General features: G+C 36.0%; 1 protein-coding gene across 8 annotated transcripts in view; it reads left to right on the forward strand.

The window, feature by feature from the left end:
- The first annotated feature begins 15824 nt into the window (after positions 1-15824).
- Positions 15825-26072, forward strand: part of LOC5574686 — a 211466-nt gene continuing 201218 nt past the window's right edge. Inside the window, exons 1-2 of one of the 8 annotated variants that reach the window (XM_021851252.1) lie at positions 15825-16137; positions 21647-22298. In XM_021851252.1, the coding sequence (XP_021706944.1) occupies positions 21888-22298 (411 nt within the window). In that variant the 5' untranslated portion in view covers positions 15825-16137; positions 21647-21887. The remainder of the gene's footprint in view (positions 16138-21646; positions 22299-26072) is intronic. The other 7 variants (XM_021851253.1, XM_021851246.1, XM_021851249.1 and 4 more) reach the window with 7 other exon arrangements.

Genomic DNA, 26072 nt, shown 5'->3' on the forward strand with positions numbered 1-26072 from the left:
TCGCAGTACCCAGTTGAAAAGAAATGTCATTTCAAACGGAGCTCACTGTAGGAAATTTCTTGACCATTTCTTGAGCAGAAATTTTTACTTTTCTTGAGCGGAACAGCATACTTATGTATAATAGTAATAGGAAAAAAACATTAATTTACAAAATATTCTGCTGTTGTCAGAATAAGCGAAAGTAAAACATTCAGTTACGCTGTCCATCCAACATTTAGAACAAATTCGAAAATTTCATCTTCCCAAAATGCAGTGAAAATTATCAACTATAATAGAGCGCCTGTATCAATGGTTATGGATGTACCACAAGCTTCTAGCCCGGAAGCCTCTTGCTTGAACGCCAGTAGTCCAGATGTTACAATAGTCCAAATGCCACTAGGCAGAATGATGAACATAATCTTTTTTTTTATTTTGTGAAAATGTGTATCATATCCAGCGGACCAGCCAATACACAATCAGTTTAGTAAATTTATGAAATTGAGGCTTTCTGACCAAAAAGTCGAAAGTACATTATTGGATTTTCGAAAAAAAAAACCTTTCTGTAACCAGTTGTATAATAATGGTGGAAACAATATTTTAAATATAACTATCGAAATAAAAAAAGTCCTAAAGATATGACAGTTTAAATTGTGGTCGATTGAAATTTTGTGGGTGTTACGTCTGTAATTTCACGTATAATTGCCTCCCTCTTATCGAGTTTCTACTGCACTGTAAGACATTGCTTTATAAAATCGGGATCCGATATCTTTTCTGATTTTTGAATGCTTAACCTGTTAAGGGTGTTCAAAAATGTTACGTTTCATGTTTGCGGATTTGAACTAACAACTTCAACCAAATCTACAATTTTGTATACTCAAAACTATGAGGCTTAAATATGGCTAATCCCGACTAGTGTATTACAACAAAATTGTATCACAAATATATCAAAAATGGTTTAATCTATCTATCTATATAAATAAAAATGGAATGGTGTTTGTATGTCACGAAATAGCTTGAAAAGAGGCTATCGGAATTTGAAAATTTGAATTTTGAAAATTAAAAAAAAATGTTTTAACTACTGACTGACCAATGTTATAACATATTTTGTTAGAAAGTAACAAACTCTGTAACAATGCTGTTGTAATCCACTGGTCGAGATGTTTTCTGAATTCACTTAAAACTCCAGGTTTGACTAGATTAGGTTGCTCAGAGATTAGAGATCTCAGTGGAGATATTTCAAGTTTTATAAAATTATATTGGTCACCTAGTGGTTTGTAACACTTTCCTGAATTTCAGGATAAGAAGGCAGTTCAATCAATTGATACAGTTGAGCCATTACTTTTACTTTTGCTGGCTCTACGTCCTTCAAGACATGACCTGCGCCACAATGTTACGCCAACTAACTCGATCCATGGCTGCTAACCTCCAATAGGGTAATGACTGTTTACTTTGTTCTCAAACGCTAACAGTTGGCGCCAGCGGCAAAAAGTACAGGCAACAACCTTTCGAACATTCAGTTTCTTTCACTGACCGCCGAGTGACGACACTGTTGTTTGTATTTCACCCACTGATCACGCTACGCTGGATTCTCAAATTTCTCAAACTTTCAACACAAGCGCATGGAAGAATGGTAGTTGGAGAACTGTCAAAACGTATGGAAAATGATGAAAAACGTAAATTACTTGCAATTAGGAAACTGTATCAAAAAAGTAGTGATTAGAAATCAAGTGTAAAGTGAATACATAACTTTTTGTGTTTAGTTCATCTTCCGTGGTGCTTTCTTTGCTTCAGGATTTCGTTTTTACTACCATTGAAAAAGAGCCATCTATTGCCTTTTCAGTTTTGAATATCGCCCTATTCCTCGATCGCCCCACACTTCCAAGATCCTGCTCCACTTGGTCAAACCACCTAGCTCGTTGCGCTCCCCTTCGTCTTGTGCCGGCCGGATTTGAGTTGAACACCATTTTTGCGGGATTGTTGTCCGGCATTCTCACAACGTGTCCCGCCCATCGTACCCTTCCAGCTTTGGCGACTTTCGTGATACTGGGTTCACCGTAGAGTTGCGCAAGCTCGTGGTTCATTCTTCTCCTCCATACGCCGTTCTCACAAACTCCGCCGAAGATCGTCCTAAGCACACGTCGTTCAAAAACTCCTAGCGCTTGCAGGTCCTCTTCGAGCATTGTCCACGTCTCATGCCCGTAGAGGACTACCGGTCTTATTAGCGTCTTGTACATGGTACACTTAGTAAGGAAGTGAAGTTTACCAGACCGCAAGGTCTTGTGGAGTCCATAGTAAGCACGACTTCCGGCGATGATACGTCTTCGAATTTCTCTGCTGCAGTTGTTATCCGACGTTATCAATGATCCGAGGTAGACGAATTCGTCGACCACCTCGAACTCATCCCCGTCGATCGTCACGCGTCTGCCTATGCGAGCTCTATCGCGCTCGGTTCCTCCAGCTAGCAGATATTTCGTCTTCGACGTATTTACCTTCAATCCAACCCGATCTGCTTCACGTTTCAGCCTGGTATACTGTTCAGCAACCACCTGGAACGTTCTTCCGACAATGTCAACGTCGTCAGCGAAACAAATGAACTGGCTGGATTGATTGAAGATCATGCCCCGCATGTTGAAGCCCGCCCGTTTCATAACACCTTCTAGCGCAATATTGAACAGGAGGCAGGAAAGACCATCGCCTTGTCGAAGTCCTTTGCGTGTTTCAAACGGGTCCCATAAAGCACCCGATATCTTCACACAGCACTGTACACTATCCATCGTTACTTTGATCAGTCTAGTCAGTTTCCCGGGAAAACCATTCTCGTCCATAATCTTCCATGGCTCTTCGCGGTCGATGGTATCATAGGCCGCTTTGAAATCGATAAATAGGTGGTGCGTAGGGACTTGATATTCGCGACACTTTTGGATGATCTGCCGCAACATAAAGATTTGGTCTGTCGTCGATCGCCCGTCCACAAATCCGGCTTGATAACTTCCAACAAATCTGCTAGCCAGTGGCGATAGACGGCGGAAGATGATCTGGGAAAGCACTTTATAGGCTGCATTAAGAATGGTGATCGCTCGATAGTTCTCACATTCTAACTTGTCACCCTTTTTGTATAGGGTAAAAGCACCGGTTTTGGCCAGCCTAAGAGAAAATGTCAATAAAAAATGAATGGGAAGTCGTATTTATACTACAGATGTGTCAAATGCAAGCTTTCAATCCATATTATGCGTGTAAATATCAAAACTGAGCTTAAACCATTTTTTCGCTTTGAAAATCCCGTTGGTTAATATAGGCCAACGGAACCAGTTTCGGCCAGAGATTTAACTTCGGTTCCTTAATTGGCCAATTGGATTGATTTCTAATGAGAGTGGCCAAATTAGGAGTGCCCTGGCCAAATTAGGTGTATGGGGGTTAAAATTGTAAGGAAAATGAATTGTTTTTCTTATGTTTTGAATAAATTTGGACGAGTAAATGAATGTAGCTCTATCATATGAATGTTATCTTCTGAACACAAAAGGTTTTATGCTGATTGGCTTTGTAAAACAGTGTAAAATTCACTATGGCTACAACTGGCGTATGGCCAAAACCGGTGCTTCTACCCTATTGGGTATATTATTCCCTCCTCCCACTCCTCCGGTAGTTGTTCTGTATCCCAGATCCTGGCTATCAATCGGTGCAGACAAGTGGCCAACCTGTGAGCCATGCGGCATATAAAAATTACTAAAATTTATTTATTTAGTGTATTTATTTAGGGATAGTACACAAATTATGTCTCGCTAAAATCTAGACCCCCTACCCCTTTGTCACGTTTTTGACGTTGGATAACGTCTTACGGCAACATACTGGGGTACAATTTCGAAAAACAAAAATCGCTCGCGTCACGAAAAGTGGTTAGATTTTGACTGTTAATAAATTACTAATGCCCGCATAGATTTTAAAGATGTTTGCATCAATCGATTGGAAATGTTTCTACGAATTTATTCCAATAATGAAAACTATTGATTTTTATGACTAAACTATTGAAAAATGGGTAAATATAGAGGCATGTCTTATTTTCCATAGAAGAGCACATTTTTCTTGCTGTTATAAGGTTTTGACGTCTTTGTACCCTAACTTCTGGTAAAATTGATCATTTTTCATGGTTTTTCTTGTCCGTTTTCAATAATTTTAAAATGTCAAACAACTGAATGCAAGAAAACACGTACGACGGTCAGCCTCTTTGGCTCATGTGCCAAAATTTTCTAACAAATGTGTTTTTAGTGCTAAAAATCATCCTTTAAATGACAAATCGGGGAATCCCATTTCGGGGTAAAATTGATCACTTGTCAATGCGATTATTGTTATATTTTGAAATGACTCTACATAATGAATATGAGCTCCCTGAATCCGAAAATGCTTGCTAAATGCATCTTTATAATGCAATATTTGAAGAAATAATGAATAAATAATTTCAAGATAATAAATCTTCGAGCTGTTTAGTAGAATACCTTTAAGTAGATGAAAAAACCGAATTTAGTACTATACCATTTTATTCCACTAGAGTTTGTATCCTTTGACAGATACGCGTATTTCGACCTCAACTGTAACGGCAATCTAGACACTGAAAACGGCCTTCAGTTAGAGTTTGTATTCTAGTGGAATTAAATGGTATAGTACTAAATTCGGTTTTTTCATCTACTTAATTTCAAGAATTGCGATGAAAACGCCTAAATTTAGGCAATTTCCCAAGGAAATCACTGATACCGTAATTCCAGGTGAAATTGTTAACTTTTCACGGTTTTTCTTGTCTGATTTCCATAATGTTGACAATGCCAAGTAACTGAATGCAGGAAAACAAGTATGAAGGTGAGCCTCATTGACCGTAATTTTCTAACAAATGTAATTTTAGTGCTAAATACTATGTCCAAAATAAAAATCGGGAGTTCTCATTTCGGGGTGATACTGATCACTTATCAATGCCATAATTGTTAGTTTTCAAAACAACTTTACATAATAAATTTGAGCTCCCTGAATCCGAATATGCTTGCCAAATGCTTAACAATACAATAATTATAGAAATAATGAATGTTTAAATATCAAGAATAACGCAGAAAGAAATGTATGCAATTCCCTAGGGAATTTCCTGATGAATAACAGAAATTCAATTATTTCAACCAAATCAACGAATTGGTACGAGTTTTGATCTTAAGTATCCTCACAAACTTTCAGGATTATTGCATGTCCAAATCCTTGTCTAGAACTACAAGTTTATTGATGTTTGTGAACACTGCACCGTACAAGATTTTGAAATTTTACATTATTTTCAAAGAAATGAACATTTTTGAGCGCAAAAAAACTTCACAACACACAATTTGGACATACTTACGACAAACAACGTTCATTCACTGCAGGTTACATTGATATTTGTGCTCCATTAGGAAGAAATAAAATCGAGTGACACAGTGATAAATTTCACCCTACTGATCAATTTTTACCGGAATTTACGGTACCTAACAGAAATTTAATTATTTCAACCATATGAGCTAATTGGTATCAGTTTAGAAGATGAAATCGGGCTCGAGGATATATTTTAAGCATCCATACAAACATCACTTACTATGAATAGTGCCGTTGTCGTCGCTACCTACATGTAAATGCACACATAGAAGACTGCAAAAATGCTACCGCCGCCCAACCCGAACGACGGGAACCTAAACTTTGTTTGTCATTGATCTCCGTTGAAAACTAATCAATTATAATTGATAAATAAATAAATTTATTAATCAATTTATAGTAATAGATGAAGTGTCTCTGGTTGTAACTCTTTTACGTCGAATGCATTGTTGTGACCCTGAAAAGAACCGTTTTGTTTGAAATGCTGCAATTTATTTTAAGCGCGGTCTCCACGGGTACGACGAGTCAGCTGGATGTCCTTCGGCATGATGCTGACACGCTTGGCGTGGATCGCGTTCAGATTGGTATCCTCAAACAAACCGATCAGTTAGGCCACTCGCAGGACGCCGCCTGCATGACCATGACGGCTGAGCTCTAGAATCGGTTTGGCTCTACATTTCCCCGGATACCTCGACAAAGCAGAATAAGTTCTTCATGGTGCGGAACTTCTTCGAGTATCAAAAAGAGATCATGCCAATCATCGTGACTAGCAACTTTAACATCGTTTTGAGTAAAGAGGAGAACATGGAGCTCGCGGACTTCATGGAGAAGTACCTCAACCTCAAACTGGCTTCGGAACCCACTAAAGGAACTAATCTTGGTGGATCATGCGTGGACCTAACGTTCGACCGAACTATTTGTTTGGGAAGCAAGGGTTACCGCTCATGCTTCTTCCTCCATCGACCGATTCTATCGGTGTTGAAGTGTTAACCGAACAAACCAAATAATAACACACAATGTCCATAATAGATCAGAATGACATGCAACAAATAGTAAAAAAAAATGATTGGATTTTTATCCGTAGAAACCTTTCATAAGTTCGTGACGGTATCAAGCCAGGAAATAGAAGAATCTAACGTTATCCAACGTCAACTTGGCGGTTGTATCTCGGAAACAACCTCTTACTTTTTGTATGAGTTCTCCGAATTTTTTGTAAGGATTGTCACGCTTGGCTTGATCCCCTCCCACCCCTAGAAGCGGCTTGATCCCCTCCCATCCCTCGAAGCGTGACGCAATTTGTGCATGATCCTTTATGACTTTAATCAAAACCCAAAGAGCCTCTTATCAGCTTCTTGTAGGGCAAAAGGTTTATTCAGCAGTCATTACCTGGGAAGGAGAAACCAATACAAAATTTATGTACGTCATAGTGAGCCGGAATTCCGCTGTCACGAACTGTCACTTTGAGCCCAGATCTCAAACATTAGACTAACATGGAAAAAGCGCGTAACTGATTAAAACACATTTTCGCATTTCATCAAAAGTGACACAAATCGAATGAAAATCATTTCATGCACACAATGCAAGTAATGTCACGTGAGCACCTTTTAATCTGATTGAATATAAAGCATTGAAAAACGCATCGTTTTACTTTTTCCAATGAAAATGAATATTTAGTGCATAGAAAACTGTGGCCCTTTTTCCATGTTTGTCAGGAAAGATCGAAAGTACACAACAATAGAAAACTAGCGATTTTCCCCAAGCCTGATGCCTTGATTGTTGTTGGCAAGCTGGAGTTATCTTGCAGTTCAAACAAACGTTGTTCTATATTTCGTGTGTAGTATCTGTGCCTCCCTCCCAGGTCATTACCATTATTAAACTATAATCAAACATGCACGCTTATTTGTGGCTTTAAATTGTTAGTTGGGTAGACAACAGTTTAAAAAGCTCTCATTTTCTAAAACTTCGTACTGTGAAATGTAATTATTGAAACATATTTTCATCTTAAAAAATGACTTGATTAAGAACAAAACAATTTCTTCCTTCTGCAATCTACGTCCCTTCTGCAGAAGAGCAGATAATAATTTGAACTGTTTCCTAAGAACAACATTCTCTTAATTGACCGATAACATGCTGCTTTATTGCCCTTATTGCCTCTCATCTTCCCTTACTTCCTTCGTTAATATTGATAAATTTGACATATTTAAGCCCCCGGAATCATCTACTTACTCGTATTTAACATTATGCACACTTTCCAAATTTCTCGGAAAAGACTCCTGCTGAGATTGACCTTTTCCGAATTCGTTTGTTCGGTCATTCTTCCGATCGGTACCTATATGGAGTCGATGCATTCCCAAAATTCGTCCGTTCTTTATTCGTAACGACTCTGCGGAGCGTGATAATCTTCTCGGCTTGTCTCGTTTCCCGTGTATCGCTTGAGGCGTATCCAGGCCATGTGATTGGTAACTGTAATTGGCACAATGCATGTTATGACACAACGTGACAACTTCGACACATCCCGCTTGTTATAGCCTGGACGATGATGACGATCGTCATTTATTCTGCTGAAGTTCTCAACCGAAAAGATCGTGCTGGTATTTGCGGGTTACTCCATTTCCAATTTGATATCAGAAGTTTGTCCAAGTTGATCGACTGCGTGCTCTCTCGTCTCGGCGATCGCGCCTTGTTCGATTTCTCCTCTCTGTTTTGGGATGTTGCATGGATTGGCATTGGTCAGGTACGAACTGATATGTTTTGTTGTGTACCACATTAAACACGCGCCACTTTGTAGATCGGCTGCCGAGAGGAGGATGGACGTTCTCCGCCCGTTCTGCTTTTGTATCTATACAGCTATTCCTCGGTGTAGGACGGTAATTGGTACCGCGTTGACGAAGACCCAAAGCATAAAGGATGGTGCGTAATTGGTTTCTCTTTTTACGTAATGGGTTGTAGGTACGTTAAAAGATTTTTTGTTACGTAAATGGAATTCAAGACCGCGAGAGAGTGATTTTGCCAAAGGGTTATAATTTAAAAAAAATATCACAAACTTTGAATAATTCGTCATTATGAGTCTCGGCAGAAACTCTTATTCATAAATTATTTATGTTTACATATCTTTATTTTTTTAACACCCCTTTACTTTTCTTTCCCTTTTACTTTTTTTTATAAATAAAAAAAAATTAATGATTCATAAGAGTTTTTTTTTATGATGGTGAAGGCAATCGATTTTTTTTCTTTTCATTAAGTAAAATATGAAAACACATGCTTTCGACCTGATAGCTGTAGGAATGTTGCGTTTAACTGTTCAATAAACTTTGAATGGTTCGTCACTTCAAGCGTCGACTTTATTTTATCCTACTTGGAAATTTTTCATGTCAATTAAAAATATTATATTTGTAACTATGTTAATAACTCACAAATAATTGTTTATCATGGTTTATTCGCTTATCAAAGTGAATCCTGTGAAGTGCGCATCGTACCACAGATAATTTCTAACCTGATCTGATCGTACCTTCATGCTGTGCGTACACAAATTCTCGCAGGTTTTTAAATTATCTAAAGCAATAAAACAGTGCCTTTCAGTACTATTTTACTACCATTGATCCCTTTACCTATCCTAGTTAGGACCCGTGACTTCGATTTTTCGTAATACCCGGTAATGAAAACTGGCACCGTCTTGGGGAAAAAAAAACTCCATAGTAGGTCTTTTCTTCTTTCGTTTATTCACTGAACATGGTTGCAACCACGAACAAAAGAATGGGCGATTCTTCGAATTTACAACTTCCTCACAAAAAAGCGGGATTTAAAAATGTCACTAAACGTGACAAAAATGGAAGAAAAGACATTTCTTTGATATGCGCGCTTTCTTCCAAGGGTGAAATGGTTAATGCTGATAATTGCATCGAAATGAGCAATCAGCTCGATACTTTAGACAAATCGAAACAGACTCTAATCCAGGATCTTTGATTCAAGTGAGGAAACAAAGAATGCCGCCTATTGTGGTCAGTTGTTCTGAATTTGAAGGATTTGGGCAGGAGATCTTGAACTGCATTAGGGGAATTAAGGTTTTCTTCCAAAACTTTTAATAATTGCGAACTTCTTGTTGTCTTGAAAGGTTTCTCAAGTGACTATAAGTCACCTGAAGAAATCAAAAATGGAATAAATGATGTACTTGGATTTTCCCCAGTCCAAGTAATCATTATGAAAAAGAGAACTCAATCTGGCATTCTTTGGAAAGGGCTTTCTCAAGAATATTATTTAATTCACTTTAACAAAAGTGATCTAATTAATATTAAAACATAAAAAAAACAAGACTTATATTCGATGCCCATCTGACAGGGTAACAATTCCAGAAACCTGGAGGAAATTTCCAGAACCCCACTCAGTGCCGTCGGTGCCAAAAGTGAGGTCATGATACAAAACATTGCCGCATGGTTGCTGAATGCATGATTTACAGAGGATCTTCTCACGCTAATGACGTCTGTCCTGTGAAGGAGAATACCACAAAGTTTGTATGTTTTTCGTTTCCGGAATTTTCCTGGTAGGGTTTCGAACAATGCTCATTTTTTCCAGATAACGATAGTGCCAAACATCGCACATGGAATAATTCGCAAAGTAACTCCAATGGCAGAATTTTATTTGATGAGTGCTCTTCAGGATATCTCTCAATTGTACATCCTTATAGTCCTACTTGATTTTACTTTTCTAGAAACCCTTCTACGATTGACTTGGTCTTAACCGACTCTAGTCACCTTCGTAGCCAACTGATTACTCATGCTGATTTTGATTCTGATCATGTCCCTGTTACGTTTTAAATATTCCATGAAGCGGTTCTCAATCCTATCAGCTCCACTTTCAATTATTTTCAAGCCGACTGGAATACATATATATGAAACATATATTGACTCTAATCTTGATGTTAACATTTCTTTACAATAAAAACTTGATATTGACAATGCTCTTGAAACTTTAACAAAATCCATTGTTGAAGCCAGGAACACTGCAATTCCAAAATGTGAAGTAAAATTTGGATCCGTGATTATAGACGATGATCTTAAATTCTTGATCCGACTTAAAAACGTGAGGAGAAAGCAATTTCAACGCCTTCGAGATCCCGCTATGAAAATTATATGGCAGGATTTGCAGAAAGAAAAAAATCCTCAATTGGGCCCTGGCTCTAAGCCCTTTTAGAAATTATCTATAATTTTGAAAAAAACTTCAGAAGCCAATACTGGCATTGAAAGAGGAAAACAAATTACTACTAATTAATTGTGAAAAAGCTCAAAAACTTGCTATGCTGTTTAAAGGCGCGAACAATTTTAATTTAGGACTTATTAGACCAATAGAAGAAGAAACTTCCTGAAAGAAGCTTATTGGTTCATATATTTAACAAATGTTTTCAGTTGGCATTTTCCAGACAAATGGAAAAATGCCAAAGTTGTACCAATTTTAAAACCAGACAAAAATCCTACAGAAGCTTCTAGCTATCGTCCAATCAGTATGCTTTCCTCCATAAGTAAACTTTTTAAAAATATCATTTTGAACAGAATGATGGTCCACATAAATGAAAATTCAATTTTTGACAATGAACAGTTCGGATTCCGCCATGGACATTGGACCACTCACCAACTTTTACGTGTAACAAATTTGATACGTTCCAACAAATCTGCAGGCTATTCTACTGGTCTTGCTCTTCTAGACATAGAAAAGCATTCGACAGTCAGTGCCGTAGCGTGCGGTTGGCCAGGTTGGCACCCGCCAAGGGCGCCAGCCCGAAGGGGGCGCCAAAAAGCGTAAAACACTTGGTAAAATTTTGAAAGATGCGCATTAAATTAAGACTTCTTTTTAGTTACAATATCAAAACGGTTTTAACAAAATAAATAAAAAATTATATTTTTTTAAATTGAAAAAAAAACATAAATTAAGTTTTTAAATGAGCAGAAACAATTATTTTAATTTTCCCAATTTGTATGTTTAAAATTACAAGAAACTCGATCCCACGTACGAATCTTTGAGAAGTTTACAAGTAAAATTGAAATTGTACTGAGCTTAAATAAAGCTTGTTGCACTAAAATTATATTCGTTGAACATGATTACTGAATTTCAAGCTTGATCATAATAAAAATTGTCATTGAATACTGAACATGCATCAAACACTATAATGGGTGGGATCCACGAAACTCTAGGCAGGGTTTCAACAGAAAATTGGGCAAGTTTTCAACAAAATCAAGGAAAGGATACCGATAACTTTGACCATTATCGGTTGATGGATTTTTCACAGAGTTTTCAAAATTTTCAAATAATTTAAACCAGGCCAAAAGTTCTCCCAGCATAGCTTTAGAATCTGTGACACATTTTTAATAACATGAAAAAATGTTCTACAGAAGCTGAAACTCGTTTGGTTTTACGAAGATTTTTGAAGTAGTGTCGTTGTAACTATTCATACAACCTAGTTTTCAATATTTGACTATCTTTCAAAAAGTTTGCCTGGTCGAGATTTTTCTTATTCATCTTGTGGTTTTTAGGTAGGTCTTCGAGCAAATATGTGAGGAAATTACATTTAATAGATCCTTGACAAAATTTCTCTCCCACCGTGAAGTGAAATTTTATTTTAATGTTCTTAAAAACAGCTTTTGAAACATTTGTAATTATTCATAACTTCTGATAACTGACTGTACAAAAAGATTTAATTTTAATTTAACAACAATTCCTTGAAAATTAATTGAAACCCATTTAATATATTTAATCATTTTTTTTATTGATTAACGACAAAATATAAGATTTAGCTCCAGCATGCTGTTTTGCAATTAAATTTCTGGAGAATATCTTGAATAAATCTATGCAAATTTTATAAAAAAAAATGTCTCATTGAAATCTAGGACAATTTTTTATATTTCTCCAAGAGTTTCCTGACAGATGAAACAAATTTTAATTTCCGAAGAATCTAAATCACTCTCATCTTCCCTTCACAATTACAATGATGAAACAAAGTTTTAATGAAACATTCTTAAGGAATCACGGCTTTCAAATTCTGTTTCAATTTAATTCTTTTCTTATAATCCGAACAAACATAGTAAAAACTACCTAAAACAAATGATTTGGAGATGTTAGGAGAATTTCTTTAAAAAATTGTATTTCACCTAAATTCACAACGAAAAAAAAAATTTTTTTATGCATCCAGTAGATTCTATAGATTTGTTTTAAGCCATATGAACTGTATATTACCTCAGAGTTGTTCAAAGTACCTTTCAGATAACATTATATAGTTATATATAATATATATCCTTGCAGGAATTAAGTCAATAATTAAATGTGTTCTAAACTTCAGAAGATTAGGCTATTTATGATACTATTGATGACTTTCATAAAAAATCTTGTAAAAGCACCTTTAGAATTTCAGAAACAATTCTAATTATATGTTAGGGGCCGTCCATAAATTACGCAAGGAGTTATGGGAGGATGGGCATTTGAGATTTCTTATGCGCCATAAAAGATATTTAAATTGTCATACATCTTACGATGTGGGGAAGGGGTGCCGAAAAGTCGCCAAAACTGTCTAACGTTATTTATGGATAGCTCCTTAGCTTTGATTAGGGGGCGCTCAAATTGAGATTCGCCAAGGGCGCCATGAGGTCACGCTACGGCTCTGTCGACAGTGTTTGGCATGAAGGCTTGATAGTAAAATAAAAAAAAAACTTTAATTTCCCAATATACAATGTTAGAATAACCCAAAGTTATCTGTCAAATCGTACACTTCAGGTTAATTATCAGAACTCCAAGTCTGAAAGACTTCCTGGGAGAGAATTGTGTTCCTCAAGGCAGCATTTTGAGATCAACATCATATAATATTTTCACATCTGTCTTATTTGAGTTACCTCAGGGATGTCAAAAATATTTGTTTGTGGATGACACAGGCCTCTCCGCCAAAGGACGAAGCCTGCGTGACATCTGTTGTTGACGCTGCAGTCAACGTTGGTTACCCTATGAAATCGTTGGATCAATAGAAAGGTTTAAAACAATAGATAACTTCGCAGTTAAATTAGGAGTTTTGTCAGTGAACAATATTGTCAAATCTAGAAGATACAAAATTTCTTGAAGTGAGTGGAAAGAAGCATTGAAAATTGTATGTATAATAAATAAATTATGTGATGTGAATATAACTAAATAAAACCTCTTGCAGTTTAAGCAGATCACCATAAAACCAGTGCAACGATTAAATCGTCACCACAACATCTGTAGCAGATTGCAAAAAAAAAAATTGGTAATTTTTTCTTTATACTTGCAAAAATGAAAGATTTCTCCTAATGCTTCCAAAACTCAACTTATAATATTCTCACATAAACCAAAAACTCTTTATTTGAAACATCCAAGTACACATGTTGTCACGCTGAGAGGGGTTCCAATAAATTATTCAAATGAAGTTAAGTATCTAGGGCTCATCTATTATCTATATAAATAAAAATGAAATGGTGTTTGTATGTCACGAAATGGCTTACGAACGAATCAACGGATTTGAATAATTCTTTCTCCGTTTTGTTCGTCAAGGGTTCCGACGTGTTCGTGTGTTTAAAAATCTCAAGATATTCATCGGGAAAGTTGTAAAAACGAGCATGAACGGAACTATAATTTTGTATGGGACAATCAGTAGCGTTTTTCAACAGCCTACTTGATGGCAAGACGAAGTTTGCTGGGACCACTAGTGCTAAATAAAAATATAACTTTCGAAAATCATATTATTAGAAAATGAAAACTTTGTCTTAAGAACAAGCTTTTGATATTCAAACAAATTTTCAGGTCAGCCATGTTGTATGCTGTGTCAATATGGACTAGCTGTTGTAATACCAGGAAGAAAGCTCTGCAGAGAATTCCAAATAAAATTTTAAACATGATTCTGAAGCTTTTTTCCTGGTATAGTACCAATGAGTTACATAGAATATCCAATGTTGAAACATTGGAACAAATGTCAAATAAAATAAATTATAATTTCAGGCAAAAATCGTTACAGTCTTCTATTGCCACGATTAATGCGTTATATATTTATGTTAAGTTAGGTTAAGTAAATTGAAAACGTTTTTTTTTCTCCTATAAGCAGGTGAAATCAACTCACCTGTAAATAATCTGAACTTCTACGGCAAATGAAATGTCCTATATGTTGTTAACAAAATGTTAATAAAATCTTAAATTTATTTTACGGAATAAGGATGATAGTGTTGTCTTATAACACAAAACACCTAGATATAAGAAATGAATGTAATGTTTGGAATGATACTAATAAAGGAATAAAAAAAAAAGAAAACCCATAAGTTAAGGATCTTAATCTAGGGGTACCGGGGGCAGTATGGAAACCCCCTGTATTTTTGCATAGGCGAATACTTTTACACTTTCAATGCAAACAATATTTCAAACAATTTTAAATCGAAAAATTGAGCATGATTTTATTTGGTTCGAAAATTATAACATTCACACCTCACTAAATAAGGTTTCAGAAGCAAATGACTGCAAGTTGACCGATAATGTAGCTCTTGATTGAATCTTCAATTAATTATGCTATATTCAAAAATATAGTAGATTTTTTTCTGGTACTTTAAGACATTGAAAAACTTATATGGAAATTTCTTATACTGTTGGGGCAATATGGACACCGGGTGGCAAAGTAGAGCTGACACTTTAAAGAGGAAGAAATATAACTTCAAACACAAAATTATCCAAAAATATTTAGCATTCAATGCAATAATTATGAAGTGGAACCACAAATCGATTGAAAATCGTCAATTCTTGATTAAAACTAACCTGGAGGCAATATTGAAAGCATAATTACGAAAAATGTCGTAAATTGATTTTAATCATATTTTCAGTGGCACAGTGACCTGTCACTATGGTTTCCTGAATATGTACTTCATTATCCGAGGTTTTGAGAACGATCGCAGCAAAATTTTCCTATAAACATTGAGGTGTCCATACTGCCCCATGGGGGTGTCCACTTTGCCCCGCTAGCTTGATAGCGACTACCAAATATAAGCTTTTTTTAAACCTTTTTTTTGAAAACAAAATATTTTTTTCCTGATTATGTATCCATGTTTAACAAATGCTCAAGAACTTTAAAAAGCAGACTGCACATAAAAAAACAGTATAATATTCATGTTTTTACAGTCAAAATAGGAAAATTCCTTAGGGTGTCCATACTGCCCCGTGTCCCCCTACATGGCTCCGTGTTCCGTCCTACATTGAAACCGCGTAAATGATGTACGCCGTAGATCGGGGGATAGCTGTAAGCGTACGCGTTCGCGATCGACGACCACCTTGCGCTCAATCACTCATTTGCTTGTAAAGGAAGATGCGATGCGAGCTCGGAGTAGCCCCAAAGATAGCTAGAACTTCTTCACTTGTCCGGCCGGTTGCCTTTGGGGGTCCACTTAAAACTCGAAGAGGGTCGAGAATGATGATGCCAATGTCGATGATTGCGATGATGCTGATGATGATGATCGTGTCTCTTCATCGAGGTGGAGAACATTTTTCCCATTCCCAATGTCCAGGCTCTATTAGTTCGGTTCGGTCGGTGCTGGTGAGTGGAAGCAGTTTTTAGGGCTTTTGCTCGTGCGGTGATAACTCCGGAAGAATAGGACTACAAAAGGGTGGCCGTGTTATTTGTAATTGTGATCGAATTATTGTTTGCGCGTTGAATGGCGTGGGAATTTTAGTGTCGGTTCGTTCGTTCATTGACTAGTGATTCGTAACGTCGATTTGTGGAATCTGAAGGTTTTTGATGATCGCCAATTAGATTGTGTGGTAATAAGGATATGGTTGTTATGAATTGGATGGTTCGGATATTTGTGTGGAAGATGTTTGATCGTTATATAAATTAGTATTCAAGGATTCAGTTCCGATTTAATTTAGTTTTGTGTATTATGTTGCGTATAAAACAGCTCAGGAATACTAAAACAGATCACCAATTAAAAATCCGAACAGTGATTAAAATTATTAGGACATTCAACATTTAAAAACGACTCGTTCGTTAATATGGAGTAACCGAACTCGTAATGAATTTATCTCTAAGTACCTTATTATGTTAATATTTCGTGAAAAAATATACATATGTGGATTATATATAACTAGTAGATCAGGGCCGGATTTACAAATGGTGGGGCCCAGGGGCCACACTATTCTGATACTATAGAACGGACTAAAGATAGTTTTCCTTATAACTTTGGGTTAGGTTAGCATTACTTCTTATTTTATTATTTCGCCGTCACTTCAAAGATCGTGCTGTATGTTTAGAGTAGTATTAAGGTTAGAATATGGTTTTATTTGCTAAACGATCGTACTCACGATTGGTTCTAACTGTACTTATTCGTCTTCAAGAGATTATGTGGCCAACAGTAGGCTTTTGGTTTAACTACACGTACAGGTTAATACCCAAATAATATAAACTTATTGGTTTACTACCGCATGATATGTTACCTGTGTACGTATCAATTATCATTTATAATAAGGCAATCAACTAATTTTACTATAGACCGAAGTACGCCCAGAAAGAAATTCAAATTTTAGTTTAACTGTGAATTCGCTTAACTTTTAGAATAGTTAGTAACTGATTTTGAGTCACGATTTCAATTGGACTTTATAAATACGAGATCAATTCAATTCTTATCATTTTTGCAGTGTCGTTGTGTAGTCTTCGCGATGACCGTTTTCTGCATTGATTTTAGAACAACCGCGACAACCTTAAAAGCCCTTATTAATATAACTTTGGTTAAAAGTATGTTATATTGATGTGTTTGAAGGTTAGGTATGATTTTAAACATCCAAGATTACCCATTGTTTTGTTTAAAAATTTCTTTGCTTTCCGCTACATCAAGCTTCCGAAGGTTTGAAATATGTCGTAAGAGTTTATAATTTTTTGTGTTTAGAAAATACTGTTCATTGTTAATATGTTCTGCAACTTTTGATTTGAAATGGTGTACAAGTCTTTTTTTTCTGTGTTTGTGTGCTTCAGTAACTTCTGCTACGTGTTCTTTAAACCTATGTAACAGTGATGGCATGTGATTTTGTAAACACCTGAACCTAGGAGAGTTTGGAGTTGGTTCTTTCTACTAGGCTATATGTTTCAGTGTTGGTTGTTCTTGTATCAGAGTAGTAAGTGAACGGCTGTATTGTTCTCGTGGTTTTTTGTCAATGAGTTATTGTATTGTTTGTCTTGTGTAATCGTTTAATTGTACTGTTTCAAAAATGTTGTCAAGTTGCTTTGTTCTACCAGTTTCAGTTAGGGGTATTGTCAGCATCCTCAGTGATTGAAATAAGACATTTTGTGTTGGTGTGAGTGATTTGAAGTAGTTGGAATAATACAGTCAGTGACATAAGTTAGTAACCAAATGCTGTTTTTCCATACAAAATGCCCAAGTTTGGGATGCTGTATCTCCGCTTCTGGTAGTCAGAATTGGCTGAAATTTGGATGACGAACTACAAATAACTTGAAATTTTGCCTGTAAGGGAATTATTAAATTGCAGTCATTTTACATAGAGTTTCAGAGGGTTGTTCAAAGACAAAAGTAAGTAACCGAGAGACTTTTTAATTTAATTCTAAAACGGTTAGTTGTGGGTGGTTAGTCTGTTCCACAAAGTTGTTCAATTTCAGAAGTCACACAAATTTGCAGAACACACCAACTTTCCACGACTTACCGTTTTCGAATTAAATTTAAAAGTCTCTCGGTTACTTACTTTTGTCTATGAACAACCCTCTGAAACTCTATGTAAAATGACTGCAATGTAATAATTCCCTTACAGGCAAAATTTCAAGTTATTTGTAGTTCGTCATCCAAATTTCAGCCAATTTGGACAACCAGAAGCTGAGATACAGCACCCCAAACTTGGACATTTTGTATGGAAAAACAGCATTTGGTTACTAACTTATGTCACTGACTGTACGTTGAGTGTTAGTTGGTTTTCTGTAGATTTCAAATGTGAGTGATGATTGTTCCTTTACAATTCATAAGTCCAAGAATGGCAATTTGTTATCATATTCAACATCGTTAGTAAATTCAATGTTTTTGTGAGCATTATTAATTGTATCCAAACTTTAGAATAAGATATGTTTTTTAACTATACTGAAAACATCATAAACGTACCTCCACCATATTTCAAGGAGCTGATTTTTATCTTTTAAACGTTTCTCTAAATTTGCCATTAAAATCTTACTTAAAATGGAGAAAGAGGATTTCCCATTGGGGTTCCATTTAGCTGTTTATAAGTTTCATCTTTAAGGTGATTATAAAACGAAGCCAAACTTCGAATTTTAAAGTGCACAAGACGAGAGTATCTGACAACAGTTCGCGTTGAAAGCTAATCAAATTGCTTGCTTGCTGATGCTGACCAATGGGATAGGTTTTCAACGCCGAGCGCTGTTTGGTTCTCAAGTCTTGTGCTTTGAAAATTTGAGGTGTGGCTTCGTTTGATAATCACCTTAAAGGAAAAATACTTCTCTTTCATGCAAAGTTTAGTTAATCTGATGTATGTACGTATTTGTTTTATCCAATCTGTGCCTTCATTTTGACTAAGCAGCCAATCTTCTAATAGGCTTATGGCTTCTTTAACAGGAATGCTGGGGATTAAAGATTTAGCATCAAAAGAAACCAAAACTTCATCATCGGCTATTTTTAGATTTTCAATTATTGCGGCGCTCATTTTAAATCTAAAGCCAGCGGCGGCAGTAACGCGCAGAAGATATGCGCGCAATTCAAACGCAACATCAAAATTCAAGTAGGCTTGGGTTTTTTCGTTCTTCAAGGACGCATATGTTTTAAATTGGCTAAATCTGAAACATTTGGTGATTTTTATTATCACTACGACGGAATATCGAAAGTTTCGAATCATCGCATTACGTGGATTTGTCTTTCAGATCACAATACCTCTGTAAAATGTTCGGAATACTAACTGTTTTACTATGAAACTTTTTTGGCAGATTTTGGAATTTCTGGACTAAATACTTTATGTTCAAGTTTAATCAATAGTAAATTTCATGTTAGTATGCAAACAAATTAAATTTTTCAAAAACTGCCTGGAAATCAACTATACTTATTTGAAGCAAAAATTGTGTACAGCTCACATCGCATATTGGGTGAATAGACAGAAAAAAATTGTCAGAAATTTCAAAACTACTACATTATGAGGCCCATGTATGTCAATGTGACTGTTATGCAATTATATTAAGCAATGTGACAAAACAAATTGCTATTTTTTCGCAGTATCTAGAACATTATCACATCTTTTATTAAGTTGATCGAAAGTATTAATGATTTCATGACGTTCCACTGTATTAACTCAAAATCGTTAAAAATGTCGAATGTGAGGAATATGCAGTTATGGGCAGCATAGTCTTAATGTAATACTAAATTATTATTTTGAATTTAGACAGTTGTTGTTATTGTAATAATTTTAGAAGTTTGCAGACTTTTTTTAAGATGTTCTACTGTTCTACTGCACACCACTGACAATTTTAAACAATAGTTTAGATTTCAAGCAAGAAGCTACTTTTCCCCGAATATTATTTCCCCGAATGTCATTTCCCCGTACGCCAGTTCCCCGAATATCCTGTTTCCTCGAATAGCCCAGTTCCCCGAAAAGCTTTCAAAACTCATTATTGGCATAGCTTTTTGCATTTCAAGGTGGTAAACGAACCGATGATCGGTTATGCACCCTTCTTCATTTGATTGGCGATTCTTTCGACACTTGTTTAAATAATTATGATCGTGGTTTACGGCTAACCAGCCGAGTTGAAGTTTAACAACTACCGTAAAACTAAACATTCCATTGCAATCGGATTAAATGGATAAATTGATGTGAAATTCGCGAAAAAGTTTCACGTCTTCTCGGTGAGAATCGAACTCACGACTCTTTTTTATCTAGATAGGGCGCGTTATCCCTACGTCACGAGAGGACTCATGGACGCAGAAGTTAACCTGAATTCGATTTAAGCTCAATAATCACGTGGTCCTCTTTTGGAAGAATTAGATGCCCATCCAAACTCAACGCTTTCTATTTATATCCAATACGTGAGCGCATTATTTATTACACACTTTAAAAATATCACCGACTCCGGTAATTTTTTTTACCGAAAAATAAACCGCTGAGCGCTCGGTAATGCTTCCGGTAAAGTTAAGAATTACCGAACAATCTGTAATGTTAATCGACACGCAGCTGTCAAAAAATTACAATGCACTCGTGAATTATTACCGAGCGGATTGTAAAATAGATTACCGAACGCATTGATCGAAAAAAGAAAAAAAAAAATGAATTCCATATTGATATCAAATGTTTGGTTGATTGCTTTATTTCGTGTTTTCATTTCTAAATCGTTTGGACATGTTTGCATTATTATGTTTGTCTGTTGAACACCATCAGCGACATCACCAACAACTCGAATGCGCGCTTCAAATCTAGCACTATAGGAATAAACCAACCCAGTTATGCCAATCCTGGCTTCTTTGCATCTGTTCACCATTTTGAGCAAAACCACCACCGATTCCGTCGTGGGTGGTTATACTCGTAACCGACGATGCGACGATGTCATCCGGAAATATAATTTGCCTACAACGAAAACATTTCATTTCATCTTAAGAATTAGCTTTTTAATGAAAATTCTCAGGTCATACTTACGGAAAAGTAGTACCGGGCGCTCATACCATTTGTTCGGTAAAGCATTGAAGCAATATGAACTGAAGTACGGTAAAAAATTACAGTCTACGGCGAATCTAAACGATTTACACTTTTTTCGGTAAATAAAACGACTATTTCGGTAAAAGTAGTCAATCATTGTTTTGATTTTTTTTATGTATTCACGGGTGTTCGGTAAATCTCGTTTCTAATACCGAAACTTCAGTTAAATATTTATTTACAGTACGTTTCCGGTAAAAAATACTACCGAACAACGAGAAAAAATCTAAGTGTGTAGGTATTGAAATAACACACTCTAATTTCCACAAAAATATTTTCTGAACTAAAACAGACACTTATCAACAATCTTTTGACCTGAAAATTTTGCTCTAAGCTCTTTAAGTCGCCTTGGACTGCGTTGAAATCAGCTACTGAAAAAAGAATCTATTGAAACAGGATCTGTTGATAAATGTAGTAATGAAATAATGCTAGGAATGCTGTAGGTAAAACAGAGTTAGATACATTGAATAGGATGACGGTCAAACATCTACCAAAATTCCATTGACTTTTAAGATCATATTATTATTACCAGCAAAGCATTTCAATTCATAACGCCGTGAGCCATTAATTTTTAAACCAACCTTTTTAGAACAGAAATGAAAATATACCGCAGCTGCTCGATTCCACAAAAATCCTAATTGCCCTAGATTCTAGATTGTTTTTCCATTATTGCTGCTTCGGAGAGCCGGTTCTTCGAACGGGTTAAACAAACTCAGTGCTCTCACTGTGGTCTCCCGGCCGAGTGCTACTACAATTCTAATAAAGTTGAAGATCAACAAGCGACCGAGCGATAAAAAGAAATCGCTCTCACCATCAAGAATTCAAATGAGATGCAAATTCCGTCAGTGATAATGCGATTATTAGTGATTTTAAGCGCTACGCTGGTGACCGCCTCTGTACGAGCTGGCACTCTGGTGTCCCGATCCGATTCCGATGCTGTAACGGCGTCGTTGTTGTCGTCGTCTTCATCGCCGGTTGTTGGCGGAGGAACCGGAAGTGTTGTTGGAGGCGGTGGAGGTGCAGTGTTGTTTTTGAGGCGGCCCTCGGGAGTGGCGGCGCCCAGCAACGTGGGATTGCCGCGGCAAAGGTCGATACAGGATGGCAACTTGTCGCTTGGAGCACAGTCTACAACTGGTGGGCATCCTTCGATGTCTGCTGGAGCAGTGCCGGAGAAAAACGTCTACCGAACGAAGCTGTCCAAGCTGAAGCTGATTCTGTTGGCCGACATGCTGAACGATATTGTGAGTATATGCATAACGCGAGATTATTTCCTTTCAGGTTAGTCAAATATAATATTCATTGGACTAGCAAATCATGGTATAATTAAAATTTATATTATGTCGAAATGTGGCATAGAAAAGTGTGTAAATATGCTCTATTATATGTTAGCATTGCTCAGATTTTGAAATTTATTCATATAGAATTATGTTCTTAGTGTCCCTTGCTACTGTTATAAGCATTTTTTTTTCAATTCCTTCAATAGTATCATTTATTGTTTGAAATATCTACACTGTTATCCTAATTTGTTAAAATAATTAAGCATATATTAACATTTTCTAACATCATATTACATTTCATTTGCTGTAGCAGTTCAGATTTTTTGCATGTGATTTTATTGCACCTGCTTATAAGAGAAAAAAAAAACTTTTAATTAGTATAATCTATTTTTTTGTATTATATTCAGTTATAGCTGCCTGACAGCTTAAATTGTCAAGACTGAACCCTCACTCTGGCTTTTGCCAAGTTTCTCCTCTACCAGTCTGACCAATACTCAGACGGACTATGGCTATGGTGCCCACAAGAACACTGTTTTTTTATTAGTATTGTGACGTGTTATTTTTTGAATAATACCCATATTCCCTTGCTTGTGAGAAAAAGAAGCATTGTGAAAATCAGCAGCTTCATCAGAATTTGTTTGAAATAGTAGTGTAGTAGTGTCATTACTAATACTGTCTAGTCAAAATGGTTTTGAATAATTTGTCATTTAAGTGCTATTCTGATTACTCCTGACTTTTACATAAGATTAAAGGCTTAAATGTCAATTGTCTTCACTTCACTTAACAAAATTAGGCTGTTTAGTAGTAGTTCTAGTTAATTTCATTTTTTATTGGTAAAAGTATTTATTGGTCATTACGTTCATATATCCTTGAAGAAAAAAGTCACTTTCCTTGTCTGTTCAACAATTTCTCGAACCTAGCAAGTGAACCCTAATGATCGATCTCAGCGTCTTACTTTCCATAGTCATTTTTATAGTGAATATTTAAGAGTAAAGTTACCTTAGGCTTCTACAACAGTCTCCTACAAGATTCACTTATCGGTGGCAAATGCAATGCTTCACAATGCATACTTTCTACTTGTAAATTTTGCGAAAATGAAGCTGGAATTAGATTTATATCGTTGTTACAAAAGAGGTATTTCTTATTATGGCAATGTAAGAACCATATTAAAATAGGATTGTCGCCACTTATTTGTACTCAGTGAGTCTACTAGTCATTTTCCTCAGTGTAATATTCCCTACGTCGTACATGATAACGATGTGTTTAGCTAGCTAACAGTAAGAGTGGCTACTTGATCATTCTGGTTAGCAAAAGGCAAACTGATCGTCGCCCATAGTATTAATGTACACTTCGAATAGATTAATTATTTGAAATGGGCATCAATTCTATGAATGACGCAGAATATCCGTTGGATCACATCCGAGATATTAGTGCGTCTATGCCATATGAATTATGAAGCGGCTTTAAGCAAAAAAAAAAAAAATGCCAAAATGTGATACCACCACTACAGGTTACGCCTTTGGTTTCCATCATATGGGCTTATGGATTACGCCCTCCCATCACGGCAAGGTCGCATAACCAAGGAAAGGGTTTTAATTAGTTTAATCTAAATTGCCCTAAATATAAACGCTTCCAATGTTTCAAAATTGGATACTCTGTTACTCATTAGTACTATACCATTGACGGAGCTTCAGAATCATATTCAAATATTTATAACTGCTCTGCAGAGCTTACTAAAAAGCTGGTCTATATTGGTACAGCATACAACATGGCTGGCCTGAAAATTCATTTGAAGGTCAAAAGCTTGTTCTTAAGACAAAGTTTCTTTTGGAAGCATTTGAAGAAATCTTCCATTTTTGCAAGTACGGAAAAACCTTACCAAAATTTTTTGCAATCTTTGACACGCAGGTTTTGTCATTTGGCGGAGTGGCCTGTGTCATCCGAAAACAAAGATTTTTGTCATCCTTGAGGTAACTCAGGTACCGTAATCCGGGGTAACATTGATCATTTAATTCGTTTGAAAATGCGAATATTTCAAATTTTATATTTTTAAAACAAGTACTGCCACCCATAGCTCGACACTATATACTGTATTTCGTTTATTGAAAGATTTTAGCTTGTTTAAAAAAATGTTTTAGGCGATTTTTTGATTTAGTTGATATGGGGTAACAGTATTACCGAGCATTGCCTACATAGATGATCAACTATGTAGGCAATGCTCGGTAATACTAAAATGTCGCTACTTACTTAAATCAGGGCCTCTGAAGCCGAATATAAAGGCCAAACGTTTACAAATCATTTACTTTTTGAGTTATTTTAAAATTAAAAACATCTCGAGCCACGGAATACGCTCAAAGGTAGGCAATTTCCTAAGGAAATTTTACATTCTTAACAGTAATTCGGTAATGTTGCCTAATTGAGCATGCTTATAAAAGTTTTGACAACGGAATCGTTTTCGGCGATGCTATTTTTAATAAGAAGAACATTTTCGTTGCTAATATCGTTTGCAGACCTTACGTGACAAATAAAATCATTGTTTTGTAAAGTTGACAAATTGTTGCATAAGGTAAACGCAATTTTCGCAAAAATATCAGATTTCATTAGCTCATGAATATAAGAAAGAGAAGCATCATTCATGATTTGGAAATGTTTCATCAATAAATGATAATACGAACATTTGATGAGATGAATCAGTACGATCAATGTTACCCCGCTGATCAATGATACCCCGGATTACGGTAATAAATATTGCGTCATATTGGAGACCAGTACACAGAGCCGTAGTGTGCCCTCATGGCGCCCTTGGCGAACCTTTCTATGGGCGCCCCTTATCCAAAGCCTTATTTCGTTTTATTTGGCAAAATACCTACAGGTTTGTAGGAAACACAAGTTCACAAGGTTTGTAGGAAACACAATTGTATCCAAGCATTTATGCAAAAACTAATACACCTAAAAGCATCCTTATGATAGGCCTAGAAACGCCCTTACACAAAATATTGGAAAAGATTGTATCTTTATTTGATTCTATGCAACGAATGTTTGGTTAAAAATTACAATATTGACGTCAAAAAACAACTAATAGTCATAACTTTTCCAAATCTCAATCGATTTTTATGATATTTGGAGTGAAAGTTTCTTTCTTGAATAGCGTTCGAACAACCATGACGTTTATAAGTTTTGTTTTGAATTGAGCTAGAACAGTGTCGTGAAAAACTCAATTTCTCACAACTCACGCTTGAGATTTTTCATGCGTGAGTTGTAAATCATGCAACTCAGCAGTCAAAAAATCATGGATGAGTTAGCTCACCTTTTTAACTCATTGCATTTAGTCGCGTTTCGGAGCCCGATTTTCTCACTGTGCATTGTCTCGTATTTCCACACTCTTAAAAATAATGAGAATTACGGGTGACGTAAACCTCTTTACACTTAAATGTTTTGTGTCTTAAACTTAAAAACGATTGAAATGTATGTGTCTTCTGACGTATTATAATATTCCAATGCAATCAATCAATAACCTAGTTTTACAAATTTATTTAAAAATGAAGACCCCTTTTCAAAACCAGGTGTTTTTGCTATGAAAATTTAAAGCACAACTGATATTTATGTTCATTTAATCGTAATTTTACATGAAAGTACATGGCCGGTACACGACGTCGGGAGTGAGTTCGTTTGAAATTGTTTTGGAAAGTTTCCATTTCACATAATTTTCAATTGCAATTTCACAATCGGTGATGGTAT

The sequence above is a fragment of the Aedes aegypti genome, chromosome 3 (assembly GCF_002204515.2).
Source record: "Aedes aegypti strain LVP_AGWG chromosome 3, AaegL5.0 Primary Assembly, whole genome shotgun sequence".
Lineage (NCBI taxonomy): Eukaryota > Metazoa > Arthropoda > Insecta > Diptera > Culicidae > Aedes > Aedes aegypti.